The sequence below is a fragment of the Anguilla rostrata genome, chromosome 16, assembly GCF_018555375.3.
Source record: "Anguilla rostrata isolate EN2019 chromosome 16, ASM1855537v3, whole genome shotgun sequence".
Lineage (NCBI taxonomy): Eukaryota > Metazoa > Chordata > Actinopteri > Anguilliformes > Anguillidae > Anguilla > Anguilla rostrata.
Window position 1 is genome coordinate 26,605,018 of NC_057948.1, and position 22,067 is coordinate 26,627,084.

The window sequence follows — 22,067 nt, forward strand, 5'->3', positions numbered from 1 at the left end:
AGAAATGCATGCATAGCTTAAGGGAAATGAACACTTCACAAAATTGTGCTTAGTGGCTTAGTCTGTAAAGGCGTTTGCCACAAAAACAGGCAGGGCTGCAGGGCTTACACATTAAAGGACCACATTTGGACTACACTACATGGCCAAGAGTATGTGGACACCTGACATCCAACATCTCATCCAAAATTATGGGCATTAATATAGAGTTGGTCCAACCTTTTCTGCTGTAACAACCTCCACTCATCTGGGAAGGCTTTAAACTATGTTGGAGTATTGCTGCAGGGATTTTCTTCCATTCAGCCTGAAGAGCATTAGTGAGGTTGGGCATTGATTGGTTGATTAGGCCTGGCTCGAGGTTAGCTTTCCAATTGATCCCAAAGGTGTTGGATGTGGTTGAGGTCAGGGCTCTGTGCAGGCCAGTCAAGTTTTTCACAGGAAAGGGCCTTTCCCAAACTGTTGGGGAAGCACAGAATCATATAAAATGTGATTGTATGCTGTAGCATTAAGAGTTGCCTTCACTGTAAATAAGGGTCCTAGCCCAAACCATGAAAAACAGCCCCAGACCAAGGGGTGTCCAGGTACTTTAGGCCATATAGTATATGTAATTAGCCAATTATGATTGGGAGGTTGGTTTAGGTCATCCATATGGTGTGATTTACATTGCATTACCTCACCTTATGTCACAGCAAGTACACTTCTGTGATTCATCTTCTGCTGTATTATTGTATGGACTATAGGGTAAATAGTTGCAGTCCAAGGAACATGCATCCTTCTCTTATTTGAATTATTAATTCTTTCAGTCCTTGTTGACTGCAAGATATTGAGCTTGCTCAAATCCTGTTGTACCACCTATCCCCCAACAAAGAAATTGGATAGCATGTCTTTGCAATTTGTGCATAATCATACATGATTATTTTTGATGCTCTGAAGATAAATCCACTTAAACATTTCAAAGGAAGTATAGATATTGTAGAAATTGTAGGATGCTGTTGTAGAATCAAAGTTTGTAAAGCATTGTGTGGGAAGAGACTCAGCATCCTGAGACAGCACTTGAACAGTTAGGCTCTGTTCTGGGCTTTCAGTCTTTTCTGCGTGCCTGAGTGCTGAGCAGATTACTACTTCCACTTTTCTTCGAGATGTGTCGTCTTCCAGCTGTGCTGCAGTGGCACAAGTGAGTTGATTCAGTGCAGTTAGGCAGCAGTGCGTGACTGGTTAAACACTGCGGCGTAACTGATTAAATCTAAGGGTCTTGGCATCCAGACAGGAAGGCCACCACACCACACTAAACTCCAAAATAATGGTACCATGTTTCACAGTGAGCGTGATGGGCACGGTGCCAGTGTAGTGCAGGACCTCTTCATTATCAGCAGAGAGTCAGTTTTGGACTGGAGTTATCCTGGGACTCTTGATGACGTTATTCATTGATAGGGTCGGCATTTTGAAATAAAAAATTTTAAAAATGGCCACCACAGGTATTCTGGACAAAATATGCAATAGCCTTATTGCAAAATACTTTCCTTGTGTTTGTTCTACCTATATGTAAAAAGAATAGCTGTTTTTATCATAAAAAAAACACAATTCCAGCAAACACCTGCTGCACTGGTGTAGATGATAGTACTGTTCTAACATGAACTATTCCTTTATATGTTTGATGAATGCTCTCTGTCAGGGGATGGCTTTAAATGTGGCAAGAAAGACAAATATTCAGTTCTGCTGTGTTTTTGTAGATATATTTCGCAAACTGTAACCACATTTACAGCTGTTCCCGCCAACTTTGTTTTTCAAAGGAAATGTCTTGCTTTAGAAGGAAATGCCTGTTTACTGAATACTTCCCAGCAACGTACACCATCATGTCTGAGTGGTTGCACAAGCTTGTTCACAATGTTAATGCAGTCCTCCAGTCTTAAATCCATGTTTTTGATGGATGAGTGAATTTTTTGATGGAGATGTATTTCAGGAAACCCAGTTATGAGAGATATGAAATGTTTGAATGTGATCATACATCACAGGCTGACTTGGAGCTCCCTTTGGGAGTGAATTGCTGTGTCTTATATACCATAAGTAACTACACACCAGAAAAGGCAGTGTATTTAATGGCTGGTCTGTGACCACACACACTTTTACTGAAGAATGTTGGCTTAAATCTGAAAGAAATCAGTCTCCTGGTTAGACACTTATTTCCACTCTCTTAAAGTAACATTAGAAAATTATTTAAATATTGCCAAAGGTCTCATTGAAACAAAACTGAAAAACCAAAACCAACCCGGTCACATCTTCCATTTGTATCTCTGACTATACTGCATCCCAGACCCGGGACACCGTCAGTGCGGTGTAAAGTGGTAATCATTCAGGGGGCCCTCAGGTTGGATAGGGCTCAAAATGTATGGATTTGAGGGGCTGGATAATGTAAATGCCATCAATATATTTTTTAAGAGGCCAAGTATCGTATCTTTTTATGGAGTCCAAAATTCCTGGCAGTGTGCCTGTCCCAGAGCACATATCCGTAATGCATGTAAATGCAGGTGCAGTCCCTCCCTGAACCCTACTAAATGACCTCCGCCTACCTGAGGGGCAGGCATCTCTCTGGACCGCTGGACCATCACTATATGTCTGTTTTAAGCATTCCCCACATGGAAATCCGGGGTTCGTTAAACATGGCTGCCATGATCTACATTGAGGTCACAGCTTTTCTCTTTCACCAGCCCCAGCTACAAGCTCCCAGCATGTTATTGGCCATTTTCTGGGGATAAAAGGGACTTTTGTCAACAGGACCTTGTTGTGGGCGATTCGACAGGCAGCCTGGACAGCTGTGAAGAAATTGTGGAACAAACAAAAAGATGCATGTGGGGAATGAAATATGACCCTTCCTCCAGTCTTCACCATGGAGGTGCAGGCTGATTTTATGGATGGTGGCGGGTTGGAGAGAGAAATGGACCACTGAAGAATGTAGACCCTGCAGCGAAGCACAAGTATTCAGTAGTTACCCCAGCCCTGGTCACCCCAGCGATACCCAGCCTGTCTCAGCCCAGGCAGGGAGTTTAACACTCCCATAAAGTGTGTGTCATTTGGCAGGGGAGTCCTTAACCTCGGGAATCATGGCATGCTCCAAAAAAACTCTTTCATGCCGTGAAGTGCAATGTGAAATGTAGGCAAGGAAATCTGATGTGCTTGTTGTGTTCAGCTGCTGTCGCGTGCTTCATTTCATTTACTTTTTTTGGAGTGGGCTTCTGCTGTGATATTATTTTTTTAAATTTGAATATAGACTCTAGCCACAAGGAGGTCAAATGTGTCAGTGTTGGTTTTTGTGTTATATTGTTAGCTGGAAAGTCCAGCCCAATAAAATCTCATCCATCATTTCAGGACACTTTTTTGGGGTCAGCAGGGGTTGACACATTGTTTTGTTCAGAGTGGCTGAGTCCTTAAAACCCTTACAAAGATGCAGCTCCATCTCCTTTTGGACCTCTCAATGCTTTAATTTATAAAAGCGCTTATTTTTTTATATACCATAGCTTACGGTTGTGAATTCATTCCCAATCCCAGTTTTTGAAAGGAAAAAGGGGATAAATCAAGTCATTATTCTTAATGAACCGTCATTGTGATTACTGATGTGTTGAATATCAATTATCACTTGTGATTCAAGCTCTAGACATATTGGAATGTTATGTTCTATTCAAGGGAAAACAGAGACATTATAAGAGTAAGGTATCTTGGATCATCTCACTTTTACCACTTTTAACTTCAGACTTTGGCTCCAGATGTGTATTTCTTTCAGACGTATACATTTTTTTTTTTTTTAAATGTTGGAATTTCATTTCAAATAATACAATTAACAGAAAAAAATTTCTGTGGTTCTGTCTAGCATTTCTGTGTTACAGAAAGTTTAAACTTATTTATAAATCAAATTTGAGAACAAATACTAATTCAATTCAGACCAAACAAAACTCTTTTTTAAAACACATTTTTTGGAGATTCACAAGTTATTTCTAGTTTAGTAAATGCATGGTGCATGATTTTGAATATTTAACTTCCTCATGAAAATAGCGGTGTCCAAACTGCTGTGTATAATGGTTTTACTTTCCTACTAACATAAATAAATATCCTAGATGGGGTTACGTGTGAATGAATCAGTTCCACTACTGTGAAATTAGCTATTTTATGTAATTCTATTGCAGTAGATTGTGAAGGAATCAAATGTGGTAAATTAAAGTATGAATACAGTTACCTGTATTTCGTACACACTTTGAAAGTTTGCAGTTTTGTATTAAAGTATATAAAAAGGGAAGTAGCTAACTGTAGTGATACTCCATGTAGCTACAGTATCAAGTAACTGTAGGGAGGAATGCAGTAGTAACTTGGCATGACATGAAACCAACCATTATAAATTATTCTTTTATTTGTGCAGTATGCCCAGTTGATTTGTTATACAGGTATTCACTTAAAAATGATAATTAACTGTTTGAAAGCCTAAAACTAAGGGAGCTTTGTACTGAATGTTTAGTGGCTATTGTAACATGGACTACTGGTTCTCAGAGTGCTCTTCTGTTGAAATTGTTTTCCGTTCACGCTGGCTGCGTACATTACACTAATCAGCTTCCATCCCCTGACTGTCCTCACTATTGTCCTGGGCTCCCCCTCTCTGGTGACCTGGTGACCTCTGTAATGTATCTCACTGGGTGGCCATGGGACAGAGGAGCCCCCTCACTCTCAGTGCAAGGGATGGTGACAGCTTTATTGGGAGGGAAGGGGTGTTATCAAGGGGACTGAAGGGTTATTTTGGCAATTGGCATCTGCAATGCCACTCTTTTGTTCACTTGCTGCTTGTTAACCAGAGGAGTTATTCTAAAGGTTTTGTTCATTGTTATGTTGTTTGCTGTTGTTTTTTGGGGGAGTCTTTATCACTGCTATTTCTAGGATGGTTATCATACGTTTCTTTCAGTGTGTGTTTTTGTGTGCATGACACAGACGTGCGGTCGGTCAAGCTTGTGTATTGGGGCCAGGTGCGTTGGGGGGGTTTCTCTCATCCTAGTCCAAGAACGCTTTGTTTTATTAATTTTTTTCGAACTCCAGGAGAACTTTTTATTGCATTGTTGAATGATATTTAAAAGCATGCTAATATCACAGTTTGTCATCGCATTGGTCTCCTGATGCCAATGCATTAACCAGATACTGAATGGCTTCGCACGCAAATACGGGCTGTTCCAGGTCATTGGCGAGGGCGACAATCATCAAAATCATCCCGTCCCCATTGAAAGGTGACAGTCATTATGCTGCCGCTGCTGCGGCGAAAGCTCCCTGTGATCTGTCGGTACGTGACGTCAATCTCATCCGGGTTGAACCGGGTTCATGATGCAGAGAGGCCAAGGGAAAACGGTGACAGCTCCCCACCCCCACCATCTTCAACAGCTCTCCCTGTTTTATTCATTAACAGCCCTCATTGCCTTCCATAGTCAAAGCTTACCTCCATGGATACAATCGAGGGACTTGCATCCCTGGCCTCGCACTGCTAATATGTATCCCAGATGCATAAAAATATAGATATTTTTTTGTCTCCATTTTTTAAATGCTGCTACACGATGTTCAGGCTTCCTTTCTTGGAAGTAAGAATGCATTTCAAGTGCACAGCTTTTAAAAACACAGGCTGGTTATCAGGGGGACATAACATAAAAAGTCAGTGAAAACAATCCCATCAGAGTAAAAATAATTGATGTGTGTGACTGGTGAGAACTTCTCTGGAAGAGTAGAAACTATATAGGGAGTGAGACAGAATTGCTGTTTGAAATCATGACTATGGTAATATGCATAGTTAGTTTGGAAGATTGAGCAATGATACCTAAAATACAGCCCCAATATGAATAACATACTGGCTGCGACATATTTTGGAAAGCAACAATCTTTCCTATCTCTGCAGGGTGAAATGCTGTAATTCCCCAAATGCACCTTAACAAAGTAGAATTCCTGGGAAAATCCTGATCCAGGCCACACCCTGCCTCAAGGTGACGTGATTTCAAACTGAAATACCGTATGGTGAGCGTATAGGTTTATGAAGACTGCAGTCAGTGGCTAACGACATGGACAGACGTGCTGTGAAGACTGTGTGCTCCGTGCAGATGTGCAGTGCCGGTACAGCACACTGAGCCCCCCCCCTTCCCCCCCCAGGGGCTGCTCTCTGAAATCTCATATCGTCCTCACACCGGCAGTCACTATCACAGCACTGTGAGGACCTCCTGCCATTAGCCTCACGAAAGCCGAGCCAGCTCCAGCCAGGTGCTGAAACGCTCTGCATCCTTAATCCGTCAGCAGGCCTCATGCAGGATTTACACTCTCTAAGAAACATTACTCTCAAGCAGGAGTGTGGATATGAAACGCTTCAAAACGTGTCATTCTGTCCACATGTTTTTTTTTCTTCTAGGTTGTAATGTGTGCCTGTATGTGCCAATGGCTGCTGTATGTGCCAACGGCAGGCAGTGCTTTGCACTGAAAAGTCATAGAAGCATGTAGCCGTCTATGGCTTTGGGGGTGTCAACTGCTGACTCAGCAAAAGCAATGTGGGCCACATGTGGCTGTGCCAGCTCATATGCTCACTCATCTTGTGGAGACAGACCTGCTTGCTACATGTGTCTGACACGGTCTCACAAACATTACTTCAAGGGTGGGAAAATATGCAATTATTGTTATTAATCATTCCAAGGACACACATGCAGATTGTACTTTGTCTTATAAAGAAACCTAGTCAGAATATCCAGATGCATACAGTATGGCTGTAAAACCTTATGTGAACACAGGCTTTGTGTTTCATCCTGAAAACCTTGCTCTTTACCCCAGTGTGTGCTGATACTAAAGAATATGGATAAGGAATTAATGTTGTGAAAGCAATTGAGGTAGAATTAGAAAACCATATGATTCCTGATTTATTTATTTATTTTTGGCTGTAGTTTTGTTTTATTTCCTATTTCTGAAGTGTGGCTTTCCAGTAAGGGGTCCAATGTGTTTGTACTTAAAGTTTTAGCGATGCATACCTGATTCAGGAAATCAGTGATGCTATTTTGCTTTTGGAAAAAAATAAGTAATTTTGCATAAATCTGGGAAAGCCTAATTTGTGTGGGAAAGCTTTGGGATTCTTGCCTTGGAGAACACATATTCAGCCTGTTGAAGTTTTTACTGTGTCATTTTTACTGTTATACTATCTTGACCTGCCTTTATTTGGCTCGGTGAATTTATCTCTGTCTCAGGAGCAGTTCTCTTCAGACGTATTCAGTGGCTGTATTCCAACACCTGCCCTGTACGCCGTACAGTAGCTGATGTCTGTCTAACTTGTGTCTCCTCTCCAGCCCCCTCCCCTCTCCCTCTCCACTTCGTCCTTCCCTCCCCTTTCTCTCTTCTTCCCTCCCTTCTCCCTCTCCTCTAAATGGCATGAGCGCCCCCACCCACTTGTCGTCCGGCTCGGCTTACGGGACCCTGCTCAGAGCTTGACGCTGCAGTGCCACGGGGCCTTACTCTGGTACAGAGGCAGGGAGAGAGGGAGAGAGGGAGAGAGACGAGGGAACTGGCAGGCTTGCTTTAATGTGTGACTGAATGTTGGTCCGCTGCCTCTTGGACGTGTAAGAGAATGCTCTCCGCTTTTGTGCTGCTCGTCCTTCCCAGCCTTCAGATGCACGTGCTGGGGAAAGCGTGGCCACAGGTAAGCAGGGTTTACTCTCCGTCTCCTCATCGCTTGGATTCAGTGACAGCCTGAGGGGAAGGTGTGACCGGAGGTGTAGAAATGACAAGATCAGGCGCATTGTTAAAATATTGAATTCATTCACAAAGATTGAGTGCTGGTTTTCAGCGGGGATGTCCCCTGTGTAGACAAGGCTGGAATGATATTTTAAAATCATTTTATTTTAATGGGAGGAAATGATTTTTAAAAAACACATTCACTATTAAATTGGAATTTTGCAATATTTTATTAAGCAAAAATATGCCATCTTAAGCAAGTACTGCAAGTCTGTAATAATTATACTAATGTAAGTGATCTGCTGAGAATATTCCCATTTTCCCTTCAACGGACACATTGCACTCTGATAAATCTCGGGCTCAGTGTTGAATGATTTTTGTACTGGCACTCTCTGGAATTGTCTGTGGAAAGAGTGTTTAGCATTGCGATATATTTGGCTTAACGCTTCCTCAAAGGCACAGTCCCCAAGGACAGGTAGAAGCTACCCCCATAGCTTTACTGTACTGGCATAGTCAACACGTTTAAATGCATTTGTACGTGTAAACATCTGTATCATTATTATTTTTATTTTTATTTTTATTTTTTGCCTGAAACAGAATGGTGTTCCTTAATAAATTTTATGTGTGAAAATTTAAGCTATAATTCAGAATCTATCCAATGTTTTTTTTCCCCCATCTGTGTCATAAGCAAATAATTCCTGAAGTTAAAAGAAACCCAGTCAGTTTTTCTTAGCTGTAAAAACAATGCTGCTGATACTGTTTTAGAAAGGTTAACAAGCTCAGTGTGTTTACACTGCAGCAATGCCCTTGGCACGGGGCAGGGATTGTGGTATTTTGTTCTACGCCTGGTCTCTGTGTAGCTGCTTGCAGGACAGTGTTCTCTATCATGTTGATCTTCTACCCATTTTAACAGACCACTTAACATTCAAGTCCAGTTTTCAGCCCTATGTTTTTGATTTATCTGTGTGATTCTTTTTTTTTAGAAACAAAATAATATTTGGGAACAACAGTTAAGACACTGTCCTAGAAAAAAGGAACAATAGCTTATGTTTCATTAGTGGTTACAAGCTCAGCTCATTGCACTGGTTGCCATTCAATGCAAAGCACACAAGTCTTCCAGAATTTCATTCTGATTGGGAAAAGCATTTAGAGTCTGTTGAATGACTCAGTAATGTCTGGGATTCTGGGAGCTGTCCTTCAGTAATACCCACAATGTGATGGTGGTCCACATATCCTGTCTGTCTTATTCAGCTATCCTCAAGGCAAATCTTTTTTGTAAATGTATAGTCGCAATGCACCACAAATTCAATACAATTTCAGACCCTTGCCAGCTTAATGGAATGGAGCCAACGTTACAATGTGAAGCTATGCCCACCCTAAAGATTCATGTGCTGGGATACCTTATTCTAATGCTGCTTCTTCGGCCAAATTACTTAATTTGTTAAGTCATTTGGCAGTAGATGCTTTTCAGTCTTTTACTTGTTCAACACCTCCCATTCACACCATGTCCCACCCCAAATCTTTCTACAGAAATTACTTAAAATTAACTTTTGTTTCCTAAATAGCAGGTGGCTCTGTTAGACTTATACTTCTATTCAGGACACCACAATGTGGCAAATATATCAGTTCTATGTCTCTACGTGTAACAGAGAGACAGATATGAATAGAGATGAGAAAGCTAGTGAAAAGGGCAGTGTTGTAGGCTAACACTCTAAACTTTGAACATCGTACAGTGCTGTATCACCCATGTGCAATACACATGCCATGGGCCAGCAACCACATTCAATTGGACTTGGATTGAATGGGAGAGTTTAATTGCATGGTCCCAGAGTGAGGATGGTAATTAGCACCCAGCTTTTCTGCTTCAGTACCTCTAATTTAATTTATAAGGCTGATGTCAGCCTATACTTTTTTCTTTATTTCTTTTATTTTTGTCTTTCTTCGTCCCGTAACGACATGGCCTACTCGTGATCAGATTTCCCACACTCATTGGACATTCTCACGGCATTCAGTTGTTTGCCCCTCAGTTTTACTTCACTCAGGCATGGATCTTACTGCATACAAATGCAAACTGTTCATCTTTGCTCCTGGCCAGCCATACTCAATGGTTGCAAAATAATATTTTCACTTCAAATAATGAGATATGTGAAATCTACTTTTTAAATTGTTCATTGTGTCATGATGTGTGTAAAATAATTTCCCTGATTTCTAAGTCACCTCCATTGTAGACACCAAACACATTTTTACACGTCATACACTCTCGACAACATTGACTCATTCATCTGGCATCCATGTTTTTATGTATAATATATAGCTTTGCACATTGATCTTGTGTTTGACTCATCGATCTGGCTTGCTGTGTGCAGTCTACCTGCAATGGCACTCCCAGTAGCACCCTATGCAACCTTTCAATGCATATTTTGAGGTTTTTAATATAACTTTTCCTTGCCTGAAACTGTTTTTTTTTTTCAGTGTCTTCATGTGAATGAAGATCGTTTTATTGGTCAGGTCAGAACCCATGCCCAGTATGGCTGCCAAACACATTCTTTGCACATGTGCATAACACATTCCCACGGCATATCAGGGATTTCTTCTATCATAGAAGTTTATAGCCATGAACTGGCTTTTTGAACTCCTGATCCAGCACTGTGCAAAATATGGCCATCACTGAAGAAGCCTATTACAACTTAGACATTCATCTCTTATTTGGCACATGTTTGGCTCAGACATAGTGTCTTTACCTGCTATTAACCATGAGCACAAAGTCACCAGTCATTTGAACTGAAATAAATGTGGTTACATGCAACCTTAATAGTTTTATTCTTATTTATAGTCTCAGTTCTGAACATCTGCAGATAGTTTTTTTTTTTACAAATTGGCCACTATCAAGACATGATTGAATGAGATGTTCAGGGTATGAGGAAGTGGGCATGTTTTTCTTACATAATTCCCATCCAAAACTACCTTACTGTAAGGCCAAAGTTATGATAAATAGCTGACAGGGTTGGTCACTGTACTGCTGTATTCTCAAGTCGGTAGTCAAATAATGTGAAATAATAGCATTTCCAGATGAGCTGGTATATCACTACAAGACCAGTCTTGATAATAGAGAGAAAATTCCAGAAACCTCTGGCTGATTGAGCTAAGGGAACCAAGACCACAAGCTTCTGTCTCTCTGTGGTAGTCAGTCAAAAGTGGCCAGCAGAGACCTGGTCCACCAGTTCCAAGGGCAGGAAAGGAGACACTGACAGTAATCGCTGCATTCACAGTTTACAGTGATGCTTTTGTGTGTTATTCATTGGATGGACAGTGCCATGATTTAAATCCAAAATCATAGTACAATCAGGAATTTGTGTGCTGTGTGGAATACATTGTGGTTTTGCTGTGGTTCTTTAAGTGTCTCTCTACAGCCAGTATTGAATTCAGCTGCATACACCATAGACAAATTAAAGGCTGCAGCTTTGTTACAATATCACCCCCCCCCCCTCCCCCATTGGGTTTAGTCAATTACCTCTGCATCACATTACTCTTGTGTAAAGGCTAATCTGAATCTTAAGCATGGAATCTCATAAACAATTTCAGTTTTCCAACTGTTGAGTGCGTGTATGTCAGAACAGAATTTCTCAGCAGTCTTACGCATGTTTGTTCAACAGGAAGCAATTGTGTATCAACTGTAATGTTTCTAAAACATTACTCTTAATCTGCTCTTGATGTCACTGGGGGCACTCATGTTCACACTCGTTTTCATTTTTTCAGGGAGAAGCACAGATTGTAGCCACCCACTTCATAGTTTTATTATAGCAGGTGAAGTGCTGTGCTGCACAAATACAGGCAAGCATGTGTGAAATGTGTGAAAGTTATTATGTTGAATTGCTTTCAGTGCCATTGCAACTGTATATCTTTATAGTGTTTATGCTAGTGTCTTATACTGAAATAAATTGCTGCTTATAGTCATCTAGTCATTTCCCTTTATCTATGGTAAACAAAAATTCCCAGAGCCTTTTCAACAAACAGAAGCACCTCTCAGGGATTTAAGATGGTAATTTATCAACATGACCTCCGTTGAACCCTCCCAAACCCCAGGTGGCAGTGTTTGATTGTTCTGTGAATGGTGTCCATATTCCAGGCTGCTCACAGATGTAGACTCATAGTAGAAGAAATAACATTTTACAGCTCTTTCTGTTTTTAATTTGGATTGTATAGAGGCAATCTGAGACATTTTGTGGTCTTCAATATACTGTAGATTAAGGCTTGTAGAAAACATTCTGCTTCCATCCTAAAAATAAAATTAAATAAAATGCCGCCAACAGTAAACATTTAGATTTCCTACCTGACATCGTTTGTTTTGTGGGTTTCTGTATTTGTGGCATAATCAGAATTGTTCAATGTCTTCAGCAATTAATGTTAGGCAGAAGAAAACTTGCCTTCTCTGTCTGTCATGCAGTGAAAACTGACTGCTTCAAGAATTGAAAATCAAGACACAAGATGTTTATTTACCCAATGTAAATGGACACTGAGAATAGCCTGAGTCAGAAATCCTTGGAGAGTTCCACTATTGTTGCCTGTCATTTGTTTTTGTTTTTTACTGAAGGACTGAACGACCCTTTTCCTAGAACCATAAATTGGATGCGAATGTCACCCTTACACACAAAGACTCAAGTCACAAAGACAGTGGGGTCAGAGCAGCTCATGCAGAGTATCTTAGAGCTTGGTTGAGCATTGTGTCTCAAGAGCTCTTCAGGAGGGCCCTTGAGTTTGTGGAGTAGACTGTATGAGAATGTTGTTGGCCGCCGCTCCAGGTCTGACTGCTCAAATCTGCGCGGCCATGTGCTGTGCTAAGCAGTGACACAGCGGTGTCACCTGCTTCCGTCGCAACTATTTGTTCAAGAGGTGTTCATGTGTCACCCTTTAATACTATAAGGTAGAGCACCCTATGTCAGACTGTTTTTTTCATGTCCAGTTCCAACTATATTCCGTGCAGAGCGAGGGATGGTAGACGCTGGGTCATGTTGCCTAGGGAACATGACCGGGATTCTGAACTATTTAGCATCACATAAATGTGATAAAAGAGAGTGGATGGATCATTAATTGTCTCAAGAGGAAAATGTTTTGGCCATTCAGCTACAGCGCTAGTTGCAATAGCAACTCCTCTAGTCAACTGGGTGCCTGCATCCTGATGCAATAAGTGCAAAGTAAATCTGGTAGCATCAAAACAAGCAGCAACCGGCGCTAGTGTGTATTTCAAATTGAGCACCACAAGGAAAGAAAATTAAAAAAGAGGAAATGTGTGAAATCAGGTCAGATTAAAGCTGTATTATTTTGGCAAAGCACAAGGAAAAGTTAAATCATTTCAAATTGAATTGAATACTGCATATGTTATAAAGTTATTTTGTACATTGTGGGTCAGTCATTACACCACTTGGATAGGTCTAACTGTTTCCAGATGAATGTGGATTTAAAAAGACAAAGTATAACCGGTGGAACATTTTGTGAGGACATAAGATGTATGTATATGTTTTTTCAAGTATTTGCAGGTTCCAGTTAGTTAAATATTTAGGTGAAACACAACCTACTAATAGTTGATTCAGTTAACGGCCATGAGTTCTCTTCATATTATGTTGATACTTTGTAATATGTCAAAAAGTTAGTGCTCACCCGAAGCAAAGGCTGGACCCCCCCAGGCAGAGACATTACAGGTTTGAGCCTGTTGTAAGGTGAGCTTCAGTGACCTGGAAACATTGTGGTGAAAAACGGGATGAAATGAAAAAAAATTCAGTGTTTCACTGTGTCCCCGCAAATAACTATCAAACGACATTATTATCTTCTGACAGTATTAGCTTCCCAGTGACATGTCTTTCTTGGGTAATTCAGAACAATGGCACCATAATAAGCTCCTACATTAACAACCTGTGTAGTGATTCAGGCCTTTATCAGACAGACCAGCAGTCTCTGGTCACCTCTCTGCTCAGCAAGCTCATTGTGGATACTTTTCTTTCTCCTTGGTTTCATACAAGCCTTTCAAGTGTTCTCTGTGATATTGCCCTGGATTGAGAGCTTTTCTCTGTCCAAGAGGTTTTAAAGGGGAAAATATGTAAGTATAAGAGCTAATCTGTGTTTCTTGAACCTCCTACTTTTGCTCAACCCTGGGTTTTTAAACTCCCACAGTGTCAAAGCAGAGGATGGGGTCAAAGATCTTTCCCCTGAATAATACTTAAGCTTGAGGGTCTATGACTTCGTATAACCTGACCTGACCCCTCAACTCAATAGTGGTCATGTTTTTTTCAGTCAGTTTGGAACCCACTGACCTGACAGTGGGTTAGAAGTGCAAGGTTGAAATCTTCTCTTTTGTTCTGTGAAAGCCGAAGCAGTTCACAAAAAAGGATGAAATTGCTTGTGGCAGCCTGGCTGTCAGTGGAGGGGCATATCATTTCCTGTGTGTCAGAGCTCGCCACAGTCACGTCTTACCCCGTCCATATTTATTTATTGTCATACCATCATTGATCTTGTATTTTTTTTTGTTTGTTTGTTTGAATCACTAATGGATATTCTTGGCTAAATGTTTTTGGTATTATGGCTTTTGAAAATAAATGCTATATGAGAAACTGAACATGCAAAGCTTCACAGCCTGGGCTCTGCAGCGGTACTCCGGTTCTTGAATTTGCTTACAAAGGGAGACAGGAGCTGTGAGTGGTAGCACAGGAATGCTGGGGGTGTACTGGGTGAATAATTGTTTTATTTCAGTGTAGTACGGCCACTGCAGTCACTGAAACCAAATTGCTGGGACAGGGGCGTTTATGGGTAGCATGCTGGGTGTTTGTGATTAAACTGTGGAGAGACAAAAGGCTGAAATCCTGACTGCCTATGACTGGTTTAATTAGGGCCAGAATCACCATGAGGGATGTGTGCTTCTTCTGTGGATGCTTATTGCTCTTATTTGCATCATTACTTTTCTTTCTGAGCTGATGTGCTCTCTTTTAGGTTTGGCTTCACTGCTATTCCATGTTATAACAAGCCAAACACCCCCCACCCAGCCCAGTTTACTTCTTTCGACCCAAAATAATGTTAATCCAAAACTGATCTAAGACTATTAAAGCGAAAAATACAGCCAAAACTCCTTTTAATGATTATTTTTGTTCCACATCCAGTTTTTATATTAAATACATTTTAAATTATGTACTTTTAGACCACATACTCTATGTTTGTTTACTCTATTCTGTTGAAAGAATACTTGCTTGCACGTGCATGTGTGTATATACGGTGCCGTGAAAAGGTGTTTGCCTTCCTGATTTCCTCTATTATTGCATATTTGTCGTGTGGAATGGTATCAGACCTTGTAATATCAGACACAGGGAAACTGAGTAAACACAAAACACAATTTTTAAATTATTATTTCTTTTGTTTAATGAAAAAAGTTATCAAACACCCATATTACCCATGTAAAAAAGTAATTTTTTAAATTTTTATTTAATTGATAATTAGATTCAGCTGATTGAATGCAGCTTGATTGCTGCCAGCCCTGTTGAATGTAAATCTCACTGATATTGAAACTTACCATCTGAGTGAAGTGGCCACCACAAAGTTTCTACAAGCACACTATGAATAGAAATTCCAGAAGAGATGAGAAAAGTTGTTGAAATATTATCAGGCTGGAAAGGGTTACAAAGCCATTTCTTAGACTGAACCACAGTGAGAGCCATTACCTCCAAATGGAGAACCCTTGGAACAGTGGTGAATTTTCCCAGGAGTGGCCGTTCTGCCAAAATGTCTCCAAGGGTGCAGCGACAACTCATCCAGGAAGTCATAAAAGATCCCAGAAGAACATTGAAAGAACTGCAGGCCTCTCCAGCCTCAACTAAGGTCAGTGTGCATGACTCCACAATAAGAAAGATATTTGGAAAAAATGGGATTCATGGGAGAATAGCAAGGCGCAAACCAACAGAAATATCCTTGCTCGTCTCACATTTGCAGAAAAGCACCTGGTTGATCCACAAGCCTAGGCATAATGTTCTATGGACAGATAAGTCAAAAGTGGAACTTATTAGACAACTCGGGACCCATTATGTCTGGCGTAAAGCAAATACAGCATTTCACGGTAGGAACATTGTGTGTGATGGTGCAGGGATGCTTTGTTGCCTCAGGACCAAGAGAACTTATCGTTATCGAAGGGACCATGAATTCTGGTCTGTACCAGAAATTCCTAAGGAGAATGTACAGTCATCTGTCTGTGAACTGAAGCGTAATTGGGTTATGTATCAAGACTGTGGTCCATAACACAAAAGTTTGTCCACATATGAATGGCTGAACAAAAAAAAATTAGGTTTTGGAGTGACCTAGCCAAAGTCCTGTCTTGAACCAATAGAGATGCTGCTGCAGGACCTGAAACGAACACGTTTGAAAACTTAAAAATTAGTTTGAATTAAAGCAGTTCTGCAAAGAAGAGGGGGCTAAAATTCCTCCAGAGTGATGTGAAAGATTTATATCAAATTATAGGAAGGGTTTGGTTGCAGCTATTGCTTTTTAAGGTGGTGCAACCAGATAGTAAGTATAAGGGGGGTGATTACTTTTGCATATGGGTGAAATGGGTATTTGATAACTTTTTTCATTAAATAAGTTCAATTATAATTTACATTTTTTTTTGTGTTTGCTCAGGTTCCCCTTGTCGAAATATTGCATTTTTTCTAAAGATCTGAGACCATTCAATCTGACATGCAATAAGAGAGGAAATCAGGAAGGGACAAATACTTTTTCACAGCACTATGTATACATATATATGTGTGTGTGTGTGTGTGTGTGTGTGTGTGTGTGTGTGTGTGTGTGTGTGTGTGATACTTGTAATACTACCAAATGTCCCCACACGGATAGAAAGATGAGGAAAATTATGTGTCAAGAGGCTGTTTTAGGGTTAGGATTTAGGGTTAGGGTTACAATTAGGTTAAGGTTAGGGTTAAGGTTAGGCATGTAGTGGTTGGGGTTAGGGTTAGGGTTAGGGGTTACGGAATAAATGTAAGTCAATGGGAAGTCCTCACAAGTATAGCAGTACGAACGTGTGTGTGTGTGTAAATTCACAATGTCTTTTTGTTATTTTGAAGTAAACTGTGGGGTGGGATTGATTAATAGGAACACAGTATACCAGGTAACGTGACCAGGTAATTTTGCCCGAATCTTAGTGTCATTAAGTACACAGTTTGTGTCCCCCTGTGAACTGTTTTGTTATAATCTTCTGAACCTCTGGCAGCTATTCACAGCTTCATATCGGCGGGGGCAATATATTCCAGAAACATTTATGTCAGTGTTTCGGCTGGCTGTAACCTTTTGGGATTAGACACAGCTCCTGCAGCACCTGTTCTCAACAGCAGTGCTTCCACGGGTGGACTATATGAATTTATGGACTTCCAGTTTGAACTTTGTCTTTTCACCTTATGTATCCAGCTACTCTGAGATCTATGGGCTTTTTTTACCCCTTTCAAAGCTGTCCTGAGTTAAGGCTTCTGGAAGAAACAAATTTGATCCCAAGTGGTTCATATATTACAGGCATAGCAGCAATATGTATAGATCATCTGAGGTTTATTGTTTTGTTGGGGGGTTTTCTTTAGGCACATTTTTACTATACTTAAAAATAAATAATAGTATAAAAATAGCAATAGAATTATTGATAATAACACGACAGCAGAAGTTGATTCAGGTACTTAATCATTATTATTAAGAAATTGTTATATAGATGAAAATGGTAACACATATTCTTATTGTCTGGTTTATATATTGCCCTTCTACCTCCTACATGTCATTACTGCTGTTTGTTCTTTCTCTGCTTTTATAGAGTTTGGGCTGCGATGAGTTTCTGGGCACAGGTAAGGTGATGGACAAGTGTGGAGTGTGTGGCGGGGACAACACAGCCTGCAAAGTAGTCTCTGGGACCTTCAAGCACACCCTAACGAAGGTGGGGTACCACAAAATTGTGGAGATCCCGGAGGGCGCCACCAAGATTAATATCACCGAGATGATCAAGAGCCGGAATTACCTGGGTTAGTCGGACCAACCGCTCCAACCTCACCCCAGCTGTTCTCAGCATGATAATGAAGACATTTAAGGCATTGCCTGTCATACACTGTGATATACATTTCAGGCAGTACACTGTGATACAAAAGTATGTGGACACCTGAACATCACACTCATATATAATTGTTGAACATCTCATTTCAAAAACCATGGGCATTAATATAAAGTTGGACCCCCCTTTGCTGCTGTAACAGCCTCCACTTTTCTGGGAAGGCTTTCCAGTAGATTTTGGAACATGGCTGCAGGGATTCGCTTTCATTCAGCCGCAAGAGCATTAATGAGGTTGGGCACTGATGTTGAGCGTAAGGCCTGGCTTGCAATCAGCATTCCAGTTCATATTCATTAAATATTATTGTGCGATAATTAAGTTTAGGCAAAGACTGGCTATGGAGGTGCATGGGTTTTATTTTAAGGACAGGTTTAATTAGGCCTTCGTGGAAAACGGCAGTAGATCAGTCTCTAGACAGTTATGTTAAGACCCCAGTCGTAAGTTTGTGTTTACATTTGTTACCTTAGCATGTGTTTATTCGTTCCGGTTGTCATTGGTTCTAATTGGTCATTTCCGTATCCGGTTGCTTGGCTTGAAAAAGCCGCCGTTTGCTGCCTACCAGTGGAGACTAGTTCTTCGAACTTGTGGTTGCTGTGGTGTGTTTTGTGATTGCTTCATTTGACTTTGCATATTTGACCCTATCTTTGTTTGACTTCGATTCCCATCTCGCCCTTCTGGTTTGTTTGCTGATTTGATCTTGTGTATGACTATCGATTTGTTTCCTTTGACTCTGATTCTTGCCTTAGCCCTTCTAGTTTGTTTGCCCTGTGATTTTGTGTTTCTGACCATTCGCTCTCATATTCGATTCCGATTCTCGCCTTGCCCCTCTGCTTTGTTTGCTGATTGGAATTTGGTACGCTCGTGTTTGACTTTGACTCACGTTTTGCCCTCTACTCGCCGTATAGTGCTCCGGTTAGTTAGTGTGTTCCCAGCTGGACTAAAAATCTTTCCATCGGGACATAAGTTCGTTATTTTGCTTTGTTATTTTTCCTTTATTGTTTTTGAAGCTACTCTGGGTGGAGATCTAACGCTTCGTAGGTGGTACGCTATTCAGGCTTTTAGTTTCCGACTATCAGCTAACTGTCCGAAGTTCAACGTTCAAAGCCGCCCCGTGCCCAGTAACCTTTGAAGACTAGCCAGCATTTTTTGTTAGATTTAAATAGGCAGATAGGGACCAGAGTTACAGATCAGTTTGCAGTACATTTCCCTACTCATTTCCGTTATCATTTACCCTGCTACGGTCTGACTGTAGACAAGGTCGTACCAGTTACCTTTGGAAAAGTATATAAACAAGCTTTCTTTAGTACTCTATCCTCCTGTTTCCCTATTTGTTTATATAATTACATTTGGCAATTTCATTGCTGACTAAAAACTAAGCTGGGTCCTTTGTGGACACTTCTGAAAAATATATTTTGTGAATTTTTTCTACATAAAGACAAAAGTTAAGTCAGGGGAATATTTGCACAAGAACAATGCCTACTTTCATCATCCATGCTTTGTTTTGGCTCTTGTTGAACAGATCTTATTTCAATCTTGTTAAACTACTGGCAAGTTCGTAGGTCAGTGAGCAAAAGCTGGTGATGACTACTGCCAAAATTTCCCCTGGGGGGTTGAGGACCGTGTGGAGACGTGATGTGGCTGGCTGGAGTCTTGACCCATGATAATCCATCGCCAACTGACAGCTCCCTTAAATCCTTTTGTAATGGCAGGGTGGCTGTCAGGAAACTGGACTTGTGACCTGTAGGTTCTAGGTTCAAATCTCAGGTGGGGTACTGCAGTTGTACCCTTGAGCAAGTTGTTTAATTAGAATTTTCCTGTTAATGACCACACCCTTGTTGCCAACTCAATGGGCAAGCTATATTAGCATAATGTCTCAGTGAACATTGGCTTGAATTATCCTTATTTAAAGAGACATTTTTAGAAAGACCAAAACTTGTAAAAGAAATAAAGCTATGCCCTGAGATCCTGCACTACAAATGTGGCCATAAGGATCTAGTTGAATACATGAAAAATATTATCAAAAGTTAGCAAAAAGAAAATCGTGTTTATGACCTGTTAGTCATGAACATTTGACAACACTTTGAAGGTGATGAATACAGTTAACGACTGTTAAGAATGAAAAGCTGCTAGGGACAGAAGCCTTGATTCGTTGCTGTTTTACATTTGATGAAAGCCATCATTTCTCATTTGAGCATTAGCCTGAGCACCCTTCATCTCAAATTTGGTCTGTAATGGATTTACATTTATTTTTTCACGGATTTCCAAGTGTTTAAACTGCTCACACATTGGGTTGTGGAACTTATTGCTAACTGAGTATGTGACTTGCATTGTTAATTTAAATGAATGTACCAGAAATTTAAAATTTAAAATAGAAATTTCACTGTTTTGTAAAGTAGTGACTTGAAGTTTGTATTAAGTACCTTGAGCAAGGGTATGTAATGATAATGCTGTACAAAAGGGCAGTATGAAAACTGTATGCTATTGTTCATAAGCCTTTCTCTTGAAAGGACATCTAATAATTGAATATATAAATTAATGGCATGTACTCACTGTCATGTAGCTCTACGCAGTCGTTCTGGTCGCTCCATCATCAATGGGAACTATGCAATTGACCGCCCAGGGAAGTACGAAGGTGTGGGCACCATGTTCACCTACCGTCGGCCCAATGAGATACGCAGTACTGCTGGAGAGTCATTCCTGGCGGAGGGGCCCACCAATGAGATCCTGGATGTTTATGTGAGTTACCAATCACTGGAGTTCAGCTACTCCCAGTTGGACCCATACTTTAATCTGTGTCATTTCACCTATATTCGTGTTTCATTATAGTCAAAATGTGTGGTACCTTTGTGGCAGAATCATAGCTTTACATCTGGATTTCACTGGGATTCCTATTATATGATGAAGGACACAACATAGTGGTTAGCTCATGTACACATCATTTATTGCTGCAATCTTTGCAGATGATCTACCAACAGCCCCATCCTGGAGTCCACTATGAGTTTGTTCTCCCTGCTGAGAATGCAGTCAGTCCACAGGTTCCTCTGGATAGAAGACCCAGTGGTGAGTGTCTTCCATGCCAGTTGTGAAAGCACAAAAGGCCACAGACACAGCGACTCACATTACAGCAGGAGAGACACAGAGCATAGAGCGTGAAATTCCATACTGTTGTACTTGTCATTAATCGACTTTGAGGATTCAGAGGTTGCTCTCCACTGAACAGGAAACACCTTACATAGTCAGGGTGGACATGAACATGCTGGTGCAGGCAGATACCCTCCTCAGACACCCAACAACAAATTTCCAGTCCCCCAGCCACCCAGACACCAGCGAGAGCACAACTGGAAACTTGTGGGGTTGACGGACTGCAGCGCCTCCTGTGGCAAAGGTGAGAACTTTCCCTTCGACTCAGCTCCTCACCGCATGTCCTCTTACTACCTACACAGGAGCTCATTTGCATGATGAAGTTTCAGTGGAAGTGTTCATTGCTTTACTATATTGTCCATAGTGCCCTGGGTCAGCAGGAGTGGTTGTTTGTCAGTGCACATGACTCCTGTGTCGCTTGCAGGTACCAGGTACACAGTGTTCGGCTGTGTCCACAGGGCCACTCACGAGCAGGTGACGGACAGCCTGTGCGACAGCGCCTTCAGGCCCAGCACACAGGCGGAGCCTTGCAATATGCAGCCCTGCCCTGCCTTGTGAGCATTCTCTCCACTCTCCTGCTGTATATTAATTTGTGTCTTGTGATGTTACTTCCTGGATTTTCCACCATATGAAGTCCTATAATGAGGAGTTGTTCTGTGCTATGGCAACTAACCCTTTGACTTGCACAGGTTTTGTCACCTGGGTTAGCCCTGCTAGGCATTACCCCAGATATGGAGGGGGGTGCTTGAAAGGCAACCTGGGTAAACCCTGAATAGACCTGTTGTTTGTACAGACTGTTCAGAAAAAAAAAAACTGAACAATCAGTGCACAGAAATTGTTAACTAATACTCACCATCTCACATAACATTTACTTATATGATTTTTTAAAATCTTTGCATCTCTTCTGTTGCTTGAATAAATTAGAGCGTAGAAAGGATATAAAGCTGATTTCCTTTCTCTGTAGACAGGAGACATAATGTCAGGCATAAATGGGTTGAATTACCTGTTCTTATGTTTTTTCTTATGTTCGTGTCTAACATATTAAGGACCATAGAGGAACAGCACAGTGAGGGCTGTATACCGTAATTTCTGCAGCTTGGCGTTCTGC

At 41.0% G+C, this 22,067-nt stretch overlaps 1 protein-coding gene across 4 annotated transcripts in view; it reads left to right on the forward strand.

Annotated features, from left to right (window-relative positions):
- The window catches only part of LOC135241852 (thrombospondin type-1 domain-containing protein 4-like), a 49,974-nt gene that overhangs the window by 21,498 nt on the left and 6,409 nt on the right, over window positions 1-22,067 (forward strand). For 3 of the 4 annotated variants that reach the window (XM_064312586.1, XM_064312587.1, XM_064312588.1), the window contains 5 exons: window positions 17,531-17,735; window positions 20,379-20,554; window positions 20,779-20,878; window positions 21,039-21,203; window positions 21,384-21,513. In XM_064312586.1, the coding sequence (XP_064168656.1) occupies window positions 17,531-17,735; window positions 20,379-20,554; window positions 20,779-20,878; window positions 21,039-21,203; window positions 21,384-21,513 (776 nt within the window). Of the gene's footprint in view, window positions 1-6,952; window positions 7,679-17,530; window positions 17,736-20,378; window positions 20,555-20,778; window positions 20,879-21,038; window positions 21,204-21,383; window positions 21,514-22,067 lie in introns of those variants that run through there. The other variant, XM_064312589.1, reaches the window with a different exon arrangement.